Source organism: Tachypleus tridentatus, chromosome 9, assembly GCF_004210375.1.
Source record: "Tachypleus tridentatus isolate NWPU-2018 chromosome 9, ASM421037v1, whole genome shotgun sequence".
Taxonomy (NCBI): domain Eukaryota; kingdom Metazoa; phylum Arthropoda; class Merostomata; order Xiphosura; family Limulidae; genus Tachypleus; species Tachypleus tridentatus.
This window is the reverse complement of record NC_134833.1, coordinates 130,638,123-130,662,881: the sequence shown is the minus strand read 5'-3', so window position 1 is coordinate 130,662,881 and position 24,759 is coordinate 130,638,123. Positions and strand designations below refer to the sequence as shown.

Below are 24,759 nucleotides of genomic sequence, written 5' to 3'. Positions count from 1 at the left end.
CAATTTAGAAAAACCCAACTAAAACAGATACTAAGTATGTGAATGAACAAGACTAACACACATTTTTTTTATCCATATGCCCACCACTACTGAAAACTGCTTTTCTTTTTTCATTTATCTAGCCGTATAACTGTTTCATAAGTTTAACTTTGATAAACATGTTGACCATTAAGTATGACCTACAACACTGAAGTGAAATCACTAAATATAAAATAACCTTAAAGTTTTTTCACATTATAAATCACTCAAAAAAGGCTTATTTAGTGAATATTACAACAGAAAAACTGAATTTTAGAATCCTCTCTCTCCTAGGAAAAACAGTCTATAAGCTTTTAATTTAAGTAAACATTTTTCAAGTCAATTTATTCTGCAATAAGTGACTTCAGTTAATTATGTAAAAGATTCAGATATTAGTGTAGTGAAATATCATTAGATTGGAAAAATCATACAAAATATTTAAAGATCTGTATCTATCTACACAGAAAAAGTAAGTTTTGTTTCTACAACACTAATGTAAATTATACAAAACAATGAAAATGTAAGTCATGGTTGTACTAATTTTATTATGAACCGACTGCTATCTTTATTGGCAGCTTCAACTGTAAATTGAGAAAGTTCAAAATTCTTTCAAAAATCTGAGATTGGACATTTATAGCATTGCTTTTATTCTGGGCATAAAATTATCACCTATATTACAGAAATAAATGCATCTTGTTGTTGGTATAAACACCAACGGATTGTAACGATGTAGACTTCCAAACATGGCAGTGATTATCATCAAGATTCATGGTCTCAAAATGTAAAGGATAAACAGATTTTGTCCCAAAAGTGGCACAGTGTATAACACTGAGATTTACATATGGCAGATAAATGTAACAATTTCATTTTTTGTCAGTTTTTTTTTTCATATATTGCATTTCATGAATTCAAACATTCACATCTCAATTACATACAGAAATATTTTCCTCTTTGAAACATTCAGTAATTTCTTCTTTTTCAATCGATGTTGCATTAACATTTCATACACCAGTTTTTTGTAAATAACTAAATCATGTGATAGGAAACCAACCTTGACAACCCTCTCTATTAACAAAGCCAACCACTGGTCCATGGCAATAGTTTTCAACAGAACTTCCACATCAGTGTAAGTCAACCATCCTCTTTTCAAGATTTGTTTGGAAGCAATCCTGAGAAAAGGTAAATTTGTAAACAAGTACTACTAATGTAGATATCATCTACTATGTAATTTAAAATATAAAAAAACAACTTATAAATGTGAAACAACAGGAAATATCCATAAATGTAATATTTCATGATAAAAGTGACAAAGTGTTGTTTTTTGCTTTACAAATTTATGGTCATTTCTGTAATACATTTTCATGTTTTACAATCACTTGTGTATAGATAAAAAAATTTTCACATACAGAAGTTATGTGTCAAATATTCTCCTTCCAAATTCAAATGTGTAAGCAAGCTTTAGTGAGTGCAAAATGTACACAGTAAGTGACCAGAACTAAGTGCTGTTTGAGGTACATGAAAATGCTTGAATTTGCAACTGATTTGAAAAGCATGATAATACTTCAGTCACCTTCCTTCAGCAGTACCTTCACCAAAACCAAATCTGAATGAGTATTTTTATGATAAATTTGAACATAAAAGTGACTCCGTTATCCTCTTCTCACGTCTGTGAATCAACTACAGACTGTATTCTTCAATAAATGGTCTACAACACTTCCAGTTTCTTGTGAGTCTATAACCAAACTGAATAAAAGCTACTATAGAGGCAAAAAGTGTGTGTGGGGTCCTAAAAAAACTGGTCAGTGTAAATCTAAAATAACAACATGGTTAAGATTTTCTGGAAAACTTATATCAATCTTTCCCAGACTGAAGGGGTACATTAATATCTAAAATAACAACATGGTTAAGATTTTCTGGAAAACTTGTATCAATCTTTCCCAGACTGAAGGGGTGCATTAATATCTAAAATAACTACATGGTTAAGATTTTCTGAAAAACTTATATCAATCTTTCCCAGACTGAAGGGGTACATTAATATCTAAAATAACAACATGGTTAAGATTTTCTGGAAAACTTATATCAATCTTTCCCAGACTGAAGGGGTACATTAATATCTAAAATAACAACATGGTTAAGCTTTTCTGGAAAACTTATATCAATCTTTCCCAGACTGAAGGGGTGCATTAATATCTAAAATAACTACATGGTTAAGCTTTTCTGGAAAACTTATATCAATCTTTCCCAGACTGAAGGGGTACATTAATATCTAAAATAACAACATGGTTAAGCTTTTCTGGAAAACTTATATCAATCTTTCCCAGACTGAAGGGGTACATTAATATCTAAAATAACTACATGGTTAAGCTTTTCTGGAAAACTTGTATCAATCTTTCCCAGACTGAAGGGGTGCATTAATATCTAAAATAACTACATGGTTAAGATTTTCTGGAAAACTTATATCAATCTTTCCCAGACTGAAGGGGTACATTAATATCTAAAATAACAACATGGTTAAGCTTTTCTGGAAAACTTATATCAATCTTTCCCAGACTGAAGGGGTACATTAATATCTAAAATAACAACATGGTTAAGATTTTCTGGAAAACTTATATCAATCTTTCCCAGACTGAAGGGGTACATTAATATCTAAAATAACAACATGGTTAAGCTTTTCTGGAAAACTTATATCAATCTTTCCCAGACTGAAGGGGTGCATTAATATCTAAAATAACTACATGGTTAAGCTTTTCTGGAAAACTTATATCAATCTTTCCCAGACTGAAGGAGTGCATTAATATCTAAAATAACTACATGGTTAAGATTTTCTGGAAAACTTATATCAATCTTTCTCAGACTGAAGGGGTGCATTAATATCACATGATACTGTTTCAAGGGACAGAAACATAAAAATTCACAACTCACAGGTTTCAAAATTGGTTTAATATCTCCCTCATTTTACCCCTTGTTAAAGTAGAGATATTTAACCAAATAAGCTGTAACTTAGTACAAACTTTCTAAATAAATCCTAGATTCTGCATTGATTAAGTACTTCTATAATTTTTTAGGTTGTGAAATTTCCAAACTTTTGTTTGGAAGATAAGATTTTGAAATACATTTAAAACAGTTTATTATTTCATTTTTATTGACTGAAAGTTTCTTTTTATATATATAGTCAGTTTCAACTTTTTTGATATTCACTAGCATGTTTCTTTTGGTCCTTTATGTTGGCAACCAAGTTAATTGCCACTTCTGGCAATAAACAATAAAGAATATGTCAACCTTACAGAGATTTATCACTAACCTGGACAAGGAGTAATCTGCTCTACCCACCATGAGTATTGAAACCCAGTTTTTAACATGTGATTGATGTCACTACAATAAGCCAGCAGAGTGTCATTTATAATTTTCATAACAATTTAAAACTTTATATTAACGTTTGCTTTTTTTTTTACTATAATCATTACAATAATAACCAAAAAGTAAATTACTAGTTCTCTTTAAAAACTTGAACATTCAGGCAAACATGCAGCCACCTCTAAAAAACGAAGTAAAAAGTGGAGGATAATAGAGAGGAGGAGCTAGTAAAACCAGGACATTTGTTACATCCTGAAAGATCTCTTCAGGATACCAGGACAGAGAGGTTCGAACCAGGGCTCTCTTGGTTTCACAGTCATATTCAAACATCATGCTGAAACACCATGAAAAAGTGATGATGAAAGGATAGAATACTAAACCAACTGACAGAGAAAGAAAATTACTTAAAAACAAGATATAAGCCACTATACTTCTAAGGTATAAAACTTTCTTGACAAGTACAAGCCTATACTTTGCATTAAGCAGAAAATTTCTAAGAAAAATTGTAAATGAAAATTGGAAAATTTGTTACATTTCTTTGTAAAATACAATATGCAAGTATAATAGAAAAAAATTATAAAAAAGTAGTTATTGATATTATATATACATGCACATATATATATATATAACCTAGTTAGCTAAAGTAATATAGAAAGCTTTAATACAACAAAAACTATTTAAACAAAAAAGGTTAAAACTACAGAAACCGAGTTACTTGAAATTAAAAATATGTTAGCCCAACTTTTGCAAGTCACTAATTATATTAGTCTGTGCCAAAGTAGTGATAATTGTTTATTTAAGTTATCAGGAACTAAATTTTGTAATTTTGACTTGTGTTTCAAAACTTTTTGTTACAATAAAACTTTCTATATTACTGTATATAGCTAGATTATGTATATGTTGATCCCTAATTGTCTTTGCAAAATCAAATTTCTTTTTTACTATACTTGCTTGTTTTGTTTTTCATTAGATATATTTTTGTGCACCAGCAATACCCAGCATGAGGCATACATGTACCATATAGTTTTATTTCTCACTATGATGTCTAACAATCCACCTTCAACTCTATTTATACACCCAAAAGTAGCACATTGTCTGTTTTACATATACACACCAGTATCTTTTTTTGGTACAAGTAAGGAATCATTTGGATCCTATAAGGAAAAGTTTTGTCAAAGAATTAGAGCAATAAGGTTCATCTTTCTTTCTGTACATTTGTCTGGAAAAATGACTTACTTAGTTAAGTGAAAATTTGTTGAAACAGTGAAATTTTGATTCACTCCATAAACATGTACATACCAACTAATTGGCTTTATAAGTGGAAAATGGTTTTTAAAAAAATTAGTTTTTCTGTAATTTATTATTTCTGTCTAAAATATTATATTGAAAATGTTTTGCAAAATTATTTTTAATATTAAATTATCATGGAAGACAGTAATACAATAATTGTATCAAATCTAGATACAGACTGAACTAAATCAAAACTAGCAAACTAGTTACAAGGTATTTCCTTATATGGTAGAAAGAAATACTTTAATCAAACAAAAACTACCTAGAATATAAGAAAAAATTACAAAGCTTAGACTACTTACTCAGTTTCAATGCCTTTCAAAACTTGGAAGAATTGGGATGGCTGTACAAAAATGTTCCAGTCCTAAATTAACAATTCAAGAATATTTATCAAAGCCAGTGATCATTGTTACCAAGACCAAACTTCTAGGTATTCCAACAATGAGAATAGTTATTCTGTTATGTACAGGAATCACATAAAGTTTAATGTACTAATCATATACTAATCCTGTTCTGAGATGAAAGCTGAACACATTGAGAAGTATAATTAGTCTCAAGTTCCTTTAATATGTAATAAGACACTATGTTATTTGAATTCAAAATTATGATCTTTACAAGTTTTTTTTTGGTCAATATATATAGTCCACAACCAATGTTACAATCAAATATATAATTTCTTTAATGTTCTGGAATTTCTTATGATGGTAGTGTAAATTACTGACACATATCCAGATGTTCAAAGAGCACAACAGTGATTTTGGGTCAGCACAACCATCAGGCCTGAATCTAACTAAGAATCATTGTCATAAACTTGACCACTAACAAAGGAACCATCTGATGCCACCTATGAATTAATTTCAGCACATAATCCTTTATAAAAGTCTTATATGATTACATTAAGTTAACTTATTACGGAACCTTTATTAAATAGGTTGCTATCTCATTGAGAGCCCTATAAACTTGCACGACTTATTTATCATTGTTTGGAATGTAAACAAACCACAACTGACATTTAGATTATTTCTGTGAAGATCAGGATTACAATATTCAAAAGACAAGTGTTAGCTGAAAAGTTATTATCGTTCCAAAATGTACTAATACACACAAACTTATAGCATTTATAACAAGTAAAAATAGCAATCTAGTGCTATAATCAATCAGTATTCACCATTATATTTAAAAATTGAGAACAAAAATTTACATCTTCCTACAACTAAGTTTTCTAAATTCTGAATTAATCTAACACAATTCTCCCATGCATATTAAAGATGCTTTGTTTATACACTAAAACAAGAATTAAATAACCAAATAGTTAACCAACAGTCTTTTGACTCTTATAATTACAGCTATACAAAAGTGAAACAATTAACTTAGCTGCACTTGACAACTAGATAGGACATTTCTAATTTAATGAAAGTTGCAAAATTTTATCTTTCTAAACTAAATTGCCAATTTCAGTTTTCCTGAGTTTCACATAAAAGAGTTTAATTTACAAAATTAATGTTTTTGAGAATATTGGCAGTTTATCTCCTTTTAAAATTTAGTATTTCAAAAACAATAATTTTCCCCTTTAAATCTATCAGTTTACATTCTGTATTTACAAAACTAATCTTTCCTACATTTATAGTACTTCAATAGTTCCTACCCACAAACAATATATAATAACACTTAAAGTCGATATTAAAAAAACACCGAGTTTTCAGGGCAATGAAAATTCAGTAATTACTGGGCTTCAAGTGAGTCAACTTGTGTTTCACTTTTTTTTTATAAATTTCTTTTTATATCATCTGATAAACTGCAATCATATGAATTTTTATATATATATATATATATATATTTCAGTTTTCTGAAATATTTCATAGAAAGAAAATTCAGAATTTGAAACAAATCACTTAAATCATAAAATGCAAAGAACAAATATAAATAATACAATTACAACACATTTTTATTTACCTGTTTTTATAAATAAAAAAGTTGCATTTACAATTAATAACATGGCATATTTTTTTAGGAATAAAGCGTAAGTTGCTAGCATGCTTGAATCAGGTATTTGTGCAAAGCCAGCTAACGGTTGTCCTCAATTTTAAACTGATTAACTAGAGGGAGGGCAGCTAGTCAAAACCACCACCATCACATCTTAGGTTATTGTAATCAAATAGTGAAAATGGACATCAATCACTCTTATAATGTCCACCTGTGACCCCAAAGTGCAAAAAAGCCATCCTGGTGCAACAGGAAGCAAATAATGGATTTATGGATTCACAGCCTGGCACATTAGCCACAAAGCCACATCCATCCCAAAAAATATAAGAGAAGTAATATTATGAAGTTGCAACTGTATGATTCCTGAAACAATTAATAAAATAAAGATTATGTAACTTATCTTCCATTTCAATTACTTCCCACTATTTTTATCACTCAAGCAAACACGAAAAAGATGTGCCACATTAAGCGTATAATAGACATTCATCATTAGATATCTATAATGAAAAATACAAGCATACAATTGCTGTTAGGAACTCTTTCTCAAGTCTATTCAAGTCCTTCAGATCCATATTTGATGATGCTGCCCACTCATCATTGAATACCTCACCTTCCTCTCCATTATCATAGAGAAACTTGGAAGCAACCATCTAAAGATATTCATGAACCATATCATTACCTTTTGATTTATGCTAATCTAATCAATATAACAAAATGCTTTGATTTATATTCATGTTTTGAGTTTACTTACTGACTAAGCTGTAATGTGTAATAAAATGAGATGTTGAAACATTCCAAAAAGAAATTCAAAATGCTAAGCTACTTACAGATATGGTTGAAATATACTTCTCTATTGAAATAGTTTTATGTGCCACATATAACATTTAAATTGAAATTTAACTAAATCTGAGTAATCTATATCAACAATTATTAAACAAGATTTGTGTTCTTTGTCACACTTTTCCAATATCAATTAGTACAAAATAAGAAACAAGTTATCCAACTGTCAATGAAATAACAAATTAAGATTTATTTATTAATTAAAGACTGCTAAGAAAATATAAAGTGAAAATATTATGAGGTGGCAAACAAAATTCCAGATTTAGTATGACAACACCTGAAAAATTAAATGATTCAGTATGACACTTGAAAAATTAAAATCTGGAGTAGATTTAAATACAGATAAACAATAATGCTGGTCACATATGTTTAATCATCAAAGCAAAACTATACATATTAATTAAGAACTAACAATAAATGCAAACTATCAAAATAAAAGAAAAATGCAATATAAATATTAATATTTATAGAAAATAATAATAATATTCAAAAACTATTTTTGTCTTTTAAATGTAAGAACTTTCATTATTTATCAAAATAACTGCATATTTTATTATTATTATTATCTTATAGCAGTACCTAACAATAAACAATACATCTATATGATTAACTCTTAACACAGCAAGAATCTCACAAAATATAGTGTTAGGACAAGAGAATATTTTGTTATTTTTCCCATTTTATGGGGCTAATTTTTCCATGGGAGAGTACTAGAGACATACGGAGTAAAATACCAAAGTACACTTTAAATATGTTACAACAATGCCTGAAATACCGCCTGTAGTTATTAAGGCAAAATGTAAACACATAAAATATTAACTGAACTCAATCAGTTAATACGAGTTTCTGTTGTACGAAATATGTAAATTAATAAATGTTGATGTTTCACCTGTGATTTACCTTCCTTTGTTCTTTGAAAGGAGCCTGAAATTAATTTTTGACTTTGTCCTAACACTTTTGCTCAGTACTGTATATCTACATTCATTACAAAAGCATAAATTAAAATAACCCTGCAAAACATAACATTAACTATCTATATACACTCAAATTATCATGAAACAAAACAAGAAACTATCAATAACAGGGTAATTAAGTATAAAAAATAATATATTTTATTAAAGATTACATGAGTAAATAAAAAATATTTGTTACAATAACATAACTCAAAATTATAGTGAAACTTACAGTGTAAAAATGGAGGTACTGATGTGTAAATCTTACTCAAAGATTACCACACAGATTTGGAGAATGATAACTGAAATCTTTCACATCAGGAAAGAAAAACTATTAAGAATCTCTAAAAGAAAACTGTCAGTTATGTCTATTATAATTTCTGAAAAACTTCAGGTTATCTATTAAACCCTTTCCTATCCAGTGTCTCAAGTTATTACAGGAGCAAATTAAAAAGATTGGTCATTCCCATTCAAAATAAATTTACGAGTGAAATATTGATATATTAAACTTCCTTTGATGCAAGTTTACCCAGCATTTGTTTTACACAAAGTAATTTAAAAAAATTAGAACTGCTTACCCTGTTGTAATTATTATTAAGATGGTAAATTTTGTTAAATTTCTCACTTGTACTGATACAACCTATTAAAGGACAAAATTAAAGTGACACAAATTTGGTAACTTTGTATTTGTTTAGGTTTATTTTAGCTCAAATAATCTTAAAAAGATGAATTTTTGAAGCTCATAATGACAGGAAGAAAAATCCTAATATCAACATGTTTTGTTTTACAACTTTCAAGTTTAAAAAACTCACAAATCATGAATATATTATGCGAAACATGGGATTTTCTTCCTCACAACTGTCCTTTCTTGTGTAGTTAACAACAGACTGTAAAAATACCAAATTTTTTGATGCACCTTGAGGTCAAGTAAGCTTTTATCTTGTAGGTTTATTATTGTTTATTTATTATTTACAAACCACAGAAGAGTAGTAACTTAATGAATTTCCTTCCATGTTTATTTTACTGAAGTAATTGTCTTCCAAGTGAAAACTTCAGTGCAAACTTAATGTTACAGATTATATTTGAAACTTCACAAATTAAAACAAACATGAGTTGACCAAAGTAGTGGAGAAAACTATATGTATATGTAAAAGTGGGATACTTTTATGATAATATAAAACTATATGTAAGATTTAGTTTGCACTAAATATGGTTTAACTGTAATTTATGACAATTTTAATGTCAAATGATTTTTTGGCATTACTACACCCACATGCACACTGCAATTTTTCTTTAGTGAAGAATTATACATTATATAAAATTAATCATGTTATTTACATGTTTACATTTCAAAGAAGTATTCAGCATAGTAGTGAAGAAACATTACAAATATTTTACCAGTATTCATGTTAACTTGTCATGTTCTTAATGTTCACTTCTATGGTTTAATAAAATTCATAACTGCAACTTTGATAATATATATATATATACAGTACTCAAATTACTTTTAATTCGTGTTTGTAATTTGCTATAAAACTGTTTTTCACATAGACACAATTTTACAACAGACAGGAAAGGAAGACAGACATATTACAGCCATAGTTTATCAAACCTCTGTAAATGTGTAATATTTCATCATTGGTTACTTGTTCTAATTTCTTCCATAATTTGTCATAATTGTGGAACTTTCATATTGAATATTTAGATAGGTTTTTCAGTCAAGCAACTATTTATGTGAATGTAATAATTTTAATGGGAACATAAAGAGCAGAGGGAATATATATTTGATAACTACCTTTTACTTTTCTGACACAATATGACTATTTCTTGATTACATTTTTGGAAAAAAAAAAAGTCTTAGGATCAAAATATTATAATTTATAGCATTGGGAATGTGTTCTAATTTTGGGTTCTAATAAAACTTGCTATTAAAAAATAATGATAATACTTAAATGGCATGAAAACATAATCTATTAGTTTAAGTACATTACTGTTTGATCAAACTTACACTATTACACATACATTTTCATTAAAAGACCCATAAAAACACACACATTTTAACTTTGAAAACCAGATATAAACCCTAACTATTAAATTTTCTAAATTTACATACAAAAAACAAATTTTTATTTTAAATTTGACTTGTGAGATCACCTCTCTGACACCTAGTACTTACAGAGTGTGTTCACTTGTGATGGTGTAGCTTGGTTAAAATTTTACAAGACTAAACAAATCAAAATAATATTACAATATAACTTAATATTCCATTATAAATACTGGATATTAACATAATAGGTTTAACGAAAAATTAAGATTGCATCCCACTTATTGTAATAAAATCAAACCTATTCATTTCAACAATGAAATGTGTTAAGCTCAGATAATGAAAACAATTACCATAGAAACTAGAAACAAGTCACAAGAAGAAACTTTCTGAAGATATTCTGGATTGCAATGACGAATCCTTTCCAGGTAAACCATTGCAAGCATCATTGAACATGGAGAAATACATGCTTGTCTGTAAGTATAAAAAATACCTTATCCATGAACACATTGTGTAAATATTTTGATTTTGCTCATTCGCATTAGACTGGGAAAAAAAAGTTTTATAAGATGAAATTTAAATATTTTTTCATATGAATAAGCTTCTAATCATGACTTTCAGTACAAGAACATTCCAGATTTTAAAATATAAAAATTCATACACAAGTTTAAAAGTTAATTAAATGTTTTAGGCAAAACAATACTAAACCTACATCAAAAGAATAGATCTTAGTTATAGATTAAAAAACTTAAAATAAATATCTCCATTCAATAATTAGCCACTTAGGTCAGTACATAAATATTTATTTTATCAAATATTTTTATATTTTTGGCAGTATTATGACTTAACAACACTTGTATTTATTATTAAACGGTAGATTTTGGAAGAAAGTTGGTTAGTTGGTTGGGTGTTTTATGGTGCAAAGAAATTAGGCTATCTGTGCCAAACATCTGGCAAAAATGTTAAAATTAAAATTATAAGAGTTCATAAAAGGAAATTAAGGTAAAACAAAACAAAGATTAATCTTTGAATTAAAAACATAAATAGCATTAAATACAATTTTTATATCTAGTCTACAGCAGTAAGAGAAAAACTACAGTGATAAAAGTTGTAGAGGACTTTTAGTAGCATAATTGTAATTATCATAACTCGCCAGGAAGACTAACAGCTCTTCAAGGCCGAGATCCTGGCAGAGCCATAGACCAGTGATCAATAGTCTAGTTTGGATCGAATAAGACCACGATATATCTTTACCATAGAACATCAATCCACTCCCCAAGTGGTGGAAGACACAGAGGATGATCAGTGCTCTTGTACATTTGACCCATAGCTGTTTGATGTATGGTATAAAGGTGAGCTTAAGGTCAAAGATAAGCCCTAAGAACTTTGTCTCAGGGACCACAGGTAGCACAACTTCACCGATACGGAGTTCAGGATCAGAGTGAATACCCCGTTGGTGGCAAAAGTGCATGTAAACAGTTTTAGAGAGAGAAAAAGAGCAGTTAAAATCATTTGCTGTGGTTCACTTCCGTAAACGATTGAGGGTAGTCTGTAGCTGCCACTCAATATACCTCACATTTGACAACTGACATGAGATGTGAAAGTTGTAAACATAGAACCCATTTGCAAAAGTAAGAGGAAGTTGTTCAGTGATGGCATTAATCTTTACACTGAAAAGTGTGACACTCAAAACACAGCCCTGAGGGACTCAAATTTCTTAAAGGAAAGAATGGGAGTGTCATACTCACACAAACTTGGAATCACCTATCCATTAAAAAATTAATAAAAATGAGCAAATGGCCACATAACCCATATAAATGGAGGTCTCACAAATGCCATACCTCCACATTGTATCAAAAGCCTTCTCAATGTCAAAGAATACTGATATGAGATGTTGTAATTTGAGAAAAACTTCTCTGATTGACATTTCAAGTCGAATCAGGTGGTCCACGGTGGAGCACTGTCGTTGGAACTCACACTGGGTGAGTGAGAAAAGGTTTTTGGTTCAAGGAACCAAACATGACTAGCATTAACCATCCTAACATCTTACAGAGACAGCTCTTCAAAGCAGCTGAACAGTAGTTTGAAGGAATCTTGGGATCCTTCCCAGGCTTAGAGAAAAATATGACAATAGCCTGACACAAGGCATCAGAAAAAACATTTCTGGCAGATCCAGTTAAAACAATCAGAAGAATAGCAAGAGAAGCAGAAGATAAATGGCACAGCATTTCATAGTATACATCATCATGTCCAACTGATGTACTGCCAGACTGATGAAGGGCCAATCTGAGTTCCACCAGTGTAAAGGGACGATTACACTCAGCTCAAAAAGGAAAGAGGAGATCGTTCTGCCTGAGTCTTGATGGCTAAGAAGGTGGAGGATGAAGCAGAAGTGCTAGACACCTGGCAAAAGCTTTCAGCTAGAGTATCGGCAATGCTTCATATATCAGCTACTTCCTAGTCATCAGAGACAAAGATCATAAGAGTGAAAGAATTATATTGCCCACTGACCTGTTCAATCTTGTCCCATATGAAATTGGAACTAGTGACAGAAAATATGTTGACTATGAACTTAATCCAAGAGTCCTTCTGGCTTTGACATCTTACCCACCAAGCATGTGCACAAGTCTACTGGAAAGCGATGCAGTTTGAGAGTGAGGGATACCTATAAAATGTATCCCAGGCCCATTTTTGAGCCTTCCATGCGATGTATAATACAGTCAGTTACTGCTGCCACACAGTCATCTATTGACGGCTTACAGACAATGGCAGGACCAAGTTCTGCAAGAGCAGTGAAAAATGGCTAGTTTGCTTGATCCAGCTTCCATCAGGGCATGGGGTCAGGTGGCATCTACTACAGCCAGTTTCTCTCAAAATTATAGGAAAATGATCAATGCCTCGTGAGTTATTGTCAACCCTCCACAAAAAGTTGGAGAATAGTGAAGGAGAGCAAGTTGAGAAATCAGTAGCAGTAAAGGACTGAGTAGATGCATGGAAATAAGTAGAAGAACCAGTACTGAAAAGAGAAAGGTTAAGATCAGAGTACATACGCTCTACGGAAGAACCCCTCCCATCAATATCAGCGCTTCCCCAGAGGGGATCATGTCCATTAAAGTCCCCCAGGGTTAAAAAGGGAAATGGCAACTGTTCAATGAGAGATCAAGAACTGACTGATCATAGGTCTCTCCAGGTAACAGGAAGAGAGAACAAACAGTGATGGTACAACCTAAGGAAACATGAATGGCTACAGCCTCCAAGGGCATGTCAAGTGACAAAGACAGGGTAGGCACATGCTGATCTAACAACAATGCCACCCTTCCATGCACTCGTCCATCACACAGCCTGTCATTTCTATACACAAAGAAACCTGCTGGAAGGTGACTGTATCAGCAGGTTTCAGAAATGTCTCCTGTAAGGAAAGATATACATGATGGTAGGAAGCAATCAGTGCTTTGATGTCATCCAGATTAAAACATAAACCTCGACAGTTCCATTGTATCAAGGTGGCCATTTTTATTTATGTGTAGGCAAATTAGGTAAAGAGCCTTTCTGTCTACAACCACGTTTTTTTATTTATTGTCTTTATTCAAGGGAAGTCTGTTGACCTCCATGGATCCTGCCTGGGTCGATTGAGCAGGTCTTTTTTGTTGGAAGAGGATTCCAGCGATTAAGGACATGAATGAATGATCATTTTCATCTTAGGGTGGGAGAAGAAAAAGTACCCAGAGAAATGCCCACACCCAGAACCACAGGATGTGGATCTTGGGGTTTGCTGGAATATATGTTTAGGACAGAGATGGGTGTTGATTTTGATTCATCAACTTTTTTAACCATGAAGGTCAAAAGACTTTTCATATGGTTTGAGAACAATTCTTTTGGAGGCAAGGAGAGATCTGTCTGCAGTCCCCCCTGTAGTAGTGGAATGAAGTGCAGCAGCATATGTCCAAGATGAAGTGGTGGACAGCAACTTTTGAGCCTCAGAGTAAGTGATGTTTTGAATCGTCTTCAAGTGCTGCACCTCTTTTTCTTCCAATCATTTAGGACAAGAATGAAAGTAGGATGGGTGACAGCTATTGCAATTGATGCAATGAGGGTCTGTTTCACACTCACAGGCATCTTGGTCCTTGCCACTGCAACAAGTACACATCAAGGAACCAAGACATGATGTCTTCGAGTGACTGAACTGCTGACACTGGAAACATCTAAGAGGGTATGCAACATATGGTTGTACCTTACAATTAAGATAACCTGCCTTGATGGTGGCAGGTGTACAGTGATGTAAATTTTGAAATGAGGACACTGGTCAGCATCATAATTCAATCTTTGCAAGTGGAGATATGCCTCACTGGAGAAACTCCTTGGGTGGAGAAACCAGCAAAAATCTATGACTCGGGGGATGTTCTTCAAATCCCTCTCAACAATAACTCCTCATGATGAATTCAAAGTAGCATGAAGCATAACCTCAATAGGTATATCTTCAATTGCCTTTGAATTAAAAGGAGTTCACTTTGTTGAGATGTGGATGTTTCCACCAATATATCACCAGACCAAAGTTTTCTGATTGACACTGGAGAGCCAGCAAGACCCTCTAGTCCCTTCTGAATAAAAAAAGGGGGATAATTGCCCTAAAGGTTTTTCTGAAAGAGAATGTAATATAAGAAAATGAGGTACGTGTGTTACAGATGTCGAAGATTGCTGCTCACAGTCTTCAAGACGTGGTCGCTTACCTATTGACTGTTTTTTCACTATTTTATTTAAAATTTTTGAAGGAGGATCCATAGGAAAAAAGAAAAATTTCAGTACCCACTGACCCCACCCACCATGGAGCCCTACGAGGGGATGCACTACAATGTCATGCAAAAACAATACAGCAACGCCAGGGTTTCATGAGCACTATACCCAAACACCAGCATCAGGCACAATGTCCACAACACCCGTTGAGAACTTCCAACACTGGTACTTGGTTGACTCTAGCCCAAGTGGACCAGCCGATTGATCCAAGAGGGGCCACCCAAAGGCCGCCCGTCTACAGGAATTCAAGGCCAAAGTGGTGTGTTAGGGTTGGACCCCTCAACCACCAGGATCCTCTCCTCCCCTTCACAGGTCGCCACACACGGCAAACAATACATCAATTATAAAAATAGCAACAAATGAATGATCTAGCCTACAAACTATTAAAATTCTTTCACATTATTCTGCTGTCAATGTAAATGGTACTATCTGTTTCTAATGTATTTCATGAAACCTCTCAAAATCTGTTTTAATTGCTGTTAGATAATGTATAAATCACTATCTAATGATAACAAAGTTTACAAGTATAATGCAACAGGCCTATATAAAAATATATATTGCAGTTAATACTCCATAGGCAAATATTAAAAAAAAAAACATGAAGTGAAAATATATAAAGATATGTGGAAATAGTGAACAGAATGTAAGAAAAATGTCAAAACATAACTACCATAAAAATGGAACCAAAACAAAAATGTAAATGAAAAAAAAAAAAAAATCCATACTTCCTAACCATAATTTTAAGTTCACTGTAATAGCAAACACAAGTAGTTTTTCTTTGGCCTTAGCAATTTTAAATATAACTGTATCCTGAATACTCTTTGGTAAAAACCTTACCTTGACACAGTTGCAGCATAATGTAGATCCAATACTTCCAGTCCTTTTCGAACAGACTTGGAAAACATCCCCACTGCAATTTCTACCATGTATTCAAAAAAAATAAAAACATTCCATGTTAATATTTTTCCTTACTTGCAAATGTATTTTAAGATAGATCCTTATAACACTACAGAACAAACAGCTGCCAACATTTTTTTGGTATAAGCCACAGGCCTGGAATGGAATTTCCAACCCCTACATATTATTAATGTCAATTGTGCTAGCCTCTAATGTAATCACATCCTTCATGTATAGTGAACTCTATGAGCAATAAAATGTCATTCTTGACTCCTAGCAAAAGAAACACATTGTCAAAGGGGAGGAAGGGTGAAAGGTTCTGTGGAAAGGTATTTATCAAGTATACGTTTTAAGGCAAATAAACTATTACCTCAGAAGTGCAACTCACTTCCCCACAGAGCACACACAGCTAAAATCCCATATTGATATGGTGGCTGATGGTCTGGTGTATCACCAACCTGAGGATAAACTAGAGGGCCACAACTCACTAAAATAGCATTCTTTTCATGCAGATAATACTATTCAGCCAATAAAGATGGTAATGTAAAAACTTTGGTGCTAAAATGTCATAAATAAGGGTTGTATGAAATATTGCTCAATAGGCCATTATAAATGTGGCATCTTGTAAAGCATGCAAGCATAATATAGTTAAAGACAATAAATTCAAAGTTGTACAGTGCTGGAGAAAAACTTACCAGAAAAAGCAAATACAGAAAAGAATGTTTCCAGACTTGCATCTCAAAGAAAACACAAGACACATCCAACAGGATGTTGGATTACTCCACAAGTAGTTAAAAAGCAATGCAAGGAAATTCATATATGCGAGAACACTAAAAGAGGTTCTAAGTTCATGAATCAAACAGGAATTTTCTATCATCTGCATAAGGTCTCAATCTGATGAATTTGTGCAATGGATTACCCCAAATAGTGACAGCAGAAGCTAGACAGGCATGATGACTTGGTCAACTTGGTGCTTGTCATTGTTTTCCCCTGAATTATGGACTAGATGGTGAAATATATATCTACTGCAAAAGAAATCTTGAGGAAAACCCCCATCTCAACAGTGGGTACTGTACAAGGACAAAGGGTTAACACTTTCTGTCATCCTTTACTCAATTTCAATTTCAGGAGAGATACATATACGTATATTAAACAAATAAGGTGTTTATGAGACCTGTATAAGAAAAAAAAATAACATTTCACCTTCTGAAAGTTACTGTTGTGAAGTGTGGAGAATGACAACTGGAGTGAAATTAAAATTCTGAGGTACTTAGAAACATCAATGGCTATAGGCAAGAAAATGCCACGAGTTGGCAAACTTGATGAAAGGAAATATTAAAAATAAAAAAAAGTATCACCCACAGAATAATAAATAAGCCAGATGAGGTGTATAACAACAATTCAAAGTACAAGGAAACAAGTTACTAAAGAAAGAAAAACTGCAATGAGGAAACTCTTGATCACCTTGAAATCTAGCTGTAAGAATGAGATACAAAGAACCTGTACAGGACAATGGAAATCATCATTTTAAAAACTGTACAAGAAAGAAAGAAAAAGATTAATTAAAAAAGGAAAGCAATTACCTTCCCAAGCAGTCCCAGCTTTAGAAAGGAAAGAGTGATCAAGGAATAATATTAGCTTGTCTTTATGGTATAGGACATGGAACCATTGAAGGTAGAAATATCAGAGCAACAGATCCTGCAAGTGAGAAGAAAATACATCTTAAGAGAAAGATGGTACAGGAAACAGACAAATTATGGTTCAAATAAAGACTACATCAGAGACCTGAAAACTAAACAAAGGTTCTATTCCAGTCCAGAAGGGAAATTAAATGAAGAGAAAGACTCAAAAGAGATCTAAAAAAAACCAAAGAAAGAAAAGGGTAATGACTGAAAAAAATCAAAAACACTCTTGAAACTAACAGTAGCAGAAAAAAGAAGTCAAGGAAAACAAAAAGCATAAAAAAGGAGACTACAATCCAGACACTGAACAACAAGAAATCTAATTTTATTAATTCCATTAACAAAATTACTCACAAATTCTATCTTAAGTGCATTTTATTTATAGTGAATTTATACTTTCTTCTTTCCCTGACTATATGAAAAGTCAGCTGTAATTTGAATTTGAACTAAAATGTTAAAAACTATGTTGTTGCTCACACATCCTACTTGAACCTTTAACTTCTCACTAGTAAACTGCTAAAAATTTAAAACTTTGCTTATCAAGTTTCAAGTAACATGAAGATATTTACAGTTCAAAATAAAATGTTGTCACCTGTCTTTGATATCTACAGTAATTAACCTAATTATTTCTTTGATTGTTAATGAAAAAAAAAAACAATGTTACCAAACCATGTGGCATTTGTTTTCTAAAATGTAGATTCTTATTGGTCAGTTACACTAACCAGCTTCATGTTACAAGTTCACTGAAAGATTGAATGAATATCCAGCAACATTTTACACAATAAACCATAATGGCAATAGCAGTAATTATGATTTTCAAAACAAGTGGTAAACTGTGACTGATCCAATAACTGGATATAAATTAGGGAAACTAACAGGAATAAAACTTTAAGGCACAAGAATGGAATTTGCAGTGCTTTAATGATGCATCTTTATCTCACATACAGTGCCAGTTTTTAATTATTATTAGACCAGTGATACTAACAGTAAATAAATAATACTGCATTTCAGGTTTGTTTTTCAAATCAATTACTCTATTTTTCTCTTTTACAATTTTTTAAACTAATGACAAATGTTAAAAACCACTTTTCTCCATACACTTCTTACTAATAATCCACCAGCAATACATATTTTAAATGTATGCCTTACTAAAGTCAAGATCCTGCTATCCACTGTTACACCATTTATGCTCTCTGTGTTTGGAGACAAGTCTACTTGAAGCTTTCCTTACAGGGAATCATACTTGTCAAAGAAGGCAATAACCAGTATCATTTCATTATGAAAAATACTTTCCTTACTAACTCTGACATTCTTTAAAGATATTACTGCTTATGAATATGAGGGTGAAGGAGTGGATTGGATTAATCTGATTTTATTAAAAAGCATCTGACAGCATGTATCAATTAAGGTGGTTGTTGTTTTTTTAATTATCTCTACAGATGTAGGGATGAATTGGATTACAGGGTTCAAAATGGATGGATGGATGAAAATAGAAAGTGGATTTCAATGAAACTGAATTAATATCACTATTGGGATATCTCAGGGTTCAGTGTTAGAACATTTCATCTTTTGACTTGCATCAATAACACAGATGAAAGAATGGTTAACAAATTGTTTAAATCCATTGATGAGATATTTGGTGTTGCTTACCGTAAAGAGGATGCTGCTACTTCACAAAAGGATTTAGAGTATTCATTGATTTGGGCAAATAACTGAAAGATAACTTTTAATTACAACAAATGCATTTTAATACAAGTGAGTTATCATGATATGTATTGAGTATAATTTTCCTGAGGAAAAAACCACAACAGTGTTTTGAGAAAAAGGGATCTTGGATGTTCTCTAAACAATGTGCTGTTGCTAGTGGAGATAACTTCATTGTATAAGCCACTTGTTAAGCACTCATTTGGAGTAGTGTGTTTAGTCTTTGGCTCCTTCCTTTTAGAAAGTCACTGAATTGTTGGAAAATATTCAGAGGATAGTTACTAGCATGATACCTGGAATGGGAGGGTTGTCATATGAAGACAGTTAAGGATCTCTCAAAGTGTTTTCTCTTAACAAAGAAGAGTTAAAGAAAATCTTATTGAGGTGTTACTGGGCTTCTCCAAAATATCAATGAAACACAATATTTTAAGATAAGCCCAGTACCAATGCACATGTACAAATTTACACTCAGTGTTATGGAAATCCATGAAAACAAATTGTCAATAAAGACAAAAGTGCAAAATATCTAAAAAGATTATCCAAAAATTATCATACATTTACAAAGTATTAAATTACAGCATTGGCAAATATCAAAATTTTCAATTACCTGTTAGAGGCAAAGATGGTCGATCAGCTGATGGCAAAGTGCCATAGCAAAGAGTCTTCCTCACATGTTCTGTTAGATCTTCATGGTCTTTAAATATTTGACCAACAACCTTTTAAAAAATCAAAAGATTTACTTATTAAGATGCAAGTCAAAATAAATTTTGGGGTGAATTATTTAACTACAGGGTAATCTCACAATGAACGAAGTGCATATAAACTTCAGTTTAAAAAAAAACAGAAAATTAATGATATGTCCAGACTTTCCATTTGCAGTTAATTATATATTCAAGACATGACAAAGGTAGACAAATTACATTACACACATAATCACTGTTCTGTATGTACATTTACTTAAGCAACTGAATACATGAATCTTGTCTCACAATTTACTGTAAGGAAAGACATACAGAATTGTAAGAAATAATCAGTGCTTTGATGTCATCCAGATTAGAATATAAACCTCAACAGTTCCATTGTATCAAAGTGGCCATTTTTATTTATGTGTAGGTGAACTGGGATAAGAGCCCTTCTGTTTTTGACCATGTCTTTTTTTCTTTATTTTCTTTGTTCAAAGGAGGTCTATCAACCTCCACGGATCCTGGATTGGGTCACTGGAAGAGGATTCCAACAGTCGAGGATATGAACGAATGATCATTTTGCATCTTAGGGTGGGAGATGTACCCACTGAAATGCCTGTACCCAGAACCAAAGAAAATAGATCTTGGGGTTTGCTGGAATTAATATTAGGGACAGAGATGGGTGTTGATGTTGATTCAGCAACTTTCTTTACCATGGAGGTCAAAAGACTTTTCATATGGTTTGAGAACGATTCTTTTGGAGGCAAGAAAAGATCTGTCTGCACTTCCAATGTAGTAGTGGAACAAAGTGTAGCAGCACACATCCGAGGTGAAGTGGTGAACAGTAACTTCTGAGCCTCAGGGTAAGTAATGTTTTAAATCATTTTCAAATGCTACACCTCTTTCTCTTCCATTCCTTTAGGGTGAGAGCCATTACAATTAATGCAACAAGGGTCTATTTCACACTCATAGGCATTGTGGTCCTTGCCACTACAACAAGCACACATCAAGGAACCACATGATGTCTTTGAGTGACCAAATTGCTGGCACTGGAAACATCTGAGGGGGTTTGGAATATGTGGCAGTACCTTGCAATTGAGATAAACTGCCTTGATAGTAGCAGGTGGACACAATGACAAATGTTAAAATGAGGACAATGGTCAGCATCATAATTCAATCTTTGCAAGTGGAGATACACCTCACTGCAGAAACTAATGAGAATCTCTAACAGGGGGATAGTTTTCATATCCCTTTCAACAATTACTCCTCATGATGAATTCACAGTAGCATGTAGCATAACTTCAATGGGTATATCCCCAATTGCCTTTGAAAGTAAGAGTTCACTGTATTTATAAGTGGATGTTTCCACCAATATGTCACCAGAGTGAAGCTTTTTGACTGACTCTGGAGAGACAGCAAGTCCTTCCTGAATAAAAAAAAAGGATACATCTGTGCTAAAGTTTTGTCTGAAAGATAATGTATTATAAGAAAATGTGTTACAGGTGTTAAAAACTGCTGTTCAGAATCTTCAAGATGTGATCTGTTTTTTCACTATTTAAGTTTTTATTTGGGGGATCCATAATAAAGAATGTTTTGGTGCCCACTGACCCCACCCACCATGAAGCCCTACAATGCCAAACGAGGACACTATAGCAATGCCAGGGTTTCGTTAACACTATACCTAAACATCAGAATCAGATACAATGTTCATAACACCTGTTGAGAACATTTAACACCAGTACTTGGTTGCCCTAACCCAAGTGGACCAGTCGACTGACCCTAGAAAGACCACCCCAAGCCCCCCCCTCCCATCTACATGAATTCAAAGCCAAAGTGGTGTGTTAGGGTTGGACCCCTCAACCACCAGGATCCTTTCCTCCCCTTCATGGGTTACCACACATGACAAGCACATGGGCAGATATTCATATCCCAGAGGAGGTAAACTGAAAGAGCAGAACCTTCTCTGGGAGGTCCTCTCACCATGTACAGGTATCCACCCTGAGAGGTACAGAACAGTTAAACTTGTGTAGTGGGAAAAATTTGACTCTTGTGATAGAATTTTTACAAAATCATATATCAAATTCTAACTTAAAAGCAAATCTATACGTATTCACTAAAGAGAAAAACTTTCTTTGGTATCTGTACACGATAGGCAATATATCTTAAGCTTGAAAGTTAGCATCCCAGCCAATGTAAAGTGTTTTTGAAAATCATGAAAAGAAAATAATAACAACTACAAAGAATTATTCTTTACAACTTCCCATAGACTAAAACAAATGAAAATATGAGAATGTAATGTACATTACAACTTTTGTGCTTACAAATTTCACTTGCAGTTGACTAAAGTAACAGTGTTTAGGAGACTGGAAGAATTAAGACAATATGGGTATAAGATAAGGCAAAGGTAGATGGAAAAAAAAAAACTTGCAAAATATCTTCCACCAGGAACAAGAAATGTAGGAAGAGGTATGCAAAAGAAAAGAAGGCTCAATTTGCATGAAAGATTCCACCATCTGCCACACAAAGGCCATCACCTCTTACCAACAAAGATAAACCCAATACCAATGTAATTAGCAAGCTAGTGTGAACAATTATCTTGACACTTGTATATGCACAAGGTTCCCTGCCCAAAGTGTGTACTGTGTATTTTAGGCTTAAAGTACCAGAGAACCTTCACCATGGATATATAACAATCCTTGAACACTTCAATAACTCAATGATTAGCTAGCATTAACTTTTGTGATTAAGAAATCAAATCGGTTATACTTGTGTCTTATACTAGAGAATGTATAAAAGACTAAAGCTATATAAATTACAAGTGATTCACATATACTTTGAATAAGGTTTATTTATCAATGTTAAATGTTGTCATATATGCAAAGATTACTTATGAAAAAAATGAAGTCAGGTTGCATTCTCTGACTTTATAAAAATATAATTAGGCATATACCTGGGAAAATCACTCTATTACTTAATATAAATTTCATGAGTACTAGTTTTAGAGATAAACTTCTGTTTTTCCTCTCCTAGGTTCAAATAGAATCCTGCAAAATACAATATCCTGTGAACTAATTTTAAATTAAGAAATCTCCATGTGTGTGTGTGTGTGTGTGTTTGATGACAAGAATAAGGTTTCATCCATTATTATTTAGACCGTAAACTCTAAATACTTTATATTATCATGGAATTCACATGTGCACAGTCTGTACTGCCCAATTATGTGGTTTAAACTAAACAGTATATGATATTATAAATGCTTTGTGCTCAATATGAATTTCTTTAGCATCACACTATTCTTACAAGCTACAATACTCAGTTTTAATTCAACTGAGCAAGCAACATATACATATACATGTATAACAAAACAGAATAACAAAACACTTCCCTGACATCAACCTAATTGAGATTGGTAATACTAAGTAATAGTATCACAAAACTGGTAAGTAGCCATTTTTTTGGAATAATTAATTTAATATTAATAAAGTTACCAGCCCGTGATTCAAAATAATTGTTTACTTACTTTTGCCACTCTCATAAGATATACTTGTAATTTGCACGCTCTAATATTGTACGAGTTTTAAAACTAACACCATTAGTACAATATATTACTAGCTATCAATGAAAATATATGAAAAATAGAAAACTTCTGCGTAATATTCATTTTATATAAAATTGTTAATCTACTAATGTTAAGCCTAATACTAATAGTAATGTCACAGGATTGGCGCCATTTTTATTTATTTAAGTTATTACGACATTTGTTTTACAGAACCCACCGGTTGAACTTCACGCCCAGAAATTAATCCACTTACGATATCAAGATTAGGCTTAACTTTCTTATAAATGACAACCTACCTCGATATTCGAAATGAAATCTCGAGATGACTTAGTAGGTTCTGAAATATTCAAATTCATTTTCCATAACATTATGACAAATTTTAATGACAGTAATTTTAAATCATAAAATAAAAATTATTTCATGGACAGGCCACAATCACGAAAAGGAGCTTCCCCCGCTTTGTCACAACTTGCCTTTATTTTTAGTCACCAGGGAGTTATTGAGTCTGGTTTTAACCTTTAAAAAAAGCAGTTTTATAAAAACAATTCAATAAAAAGATTATTAAGTCCTCCAAATCTTAATGTTACATGCTAGGGAAAGCTCAACTAGAGGATAAAAGTTGTTTAAAGTGAAAGCATTAACCCAAAAAATATTAAAGTTATGATAATCAAGAAGCTTGTCAAATGTTTTTTGTTATAGCTACTTAAGTTCGAATAAACCACCACGTGAAGTTTTGAAACAAGAATCGACATCTGTTTGTTAATTAAGCCACATATTTCAGATCCAACATTGTGAACAGAAGACAAGCTTTATGTATATTCTATATTGTGTGTGATTTAAATATAATTATGACTTAAAACTACACGAAAAGTTTAGATTTGGAATTGTCCTAATAACCTGACATGTATTTTACAGAGAATCTTAAGAGCATTGATAATTTCACTGAGTCAGATAATTCGAC

At 32.3% G+C, this 24,759-nt stretch overlaps 1 protein-coding gene across 2 annotated transcripts in view; it reads right to left on the bottom strand.

Moving 5' to 3' along the window:
- Nucleotides 1-24,289, bottom strand: part of LOC143226391 (protein CNPPD1) — a 28,614-nt gene extending 4,325 nt beyond the window's left edge. Inside the window, exons 1-7 of one of the 2 annotated variants that reach the window (XM_076457304.1) lie at nt 24,095-24,289; nt 20,164-20,272; nt 16,111-16,192; nt 10,836-10,956; nt 7,167-7,295; nt 4,965-5,026; nt 1,070-1,187 (exon numbers count right to left, since the gene is read on the bottom strand). In XM_076457304.1, the coding sequence (XP_076313419.1) occupies nt 1,070-1,187; nt 4,965-5,026; nt 7,167-7,295; nt 10,836-10,956; nt 16,111-16,192; nt 20,164-20,272; nt 24,095-24,166 (693 nt within the window). In that variant the 5' untranslated portion in view covers nt 24,167-24,289. Of the gene's footprint in view, nt 1-1,069; nt 1,188-4,964; nt 5,027-7,166; nt 7,296-10,835; nt 10,957-16,110; nt 16,193-20,163; nt 20,273-23,759; nt 24,055-24,094 lie in introns of those variants that run through there. The other variant, XM_076457305.1, reaches the window with a different exon arrangement.
- Nucleotides 24,290-24,759: the final 470 nt, after the last annotated feature.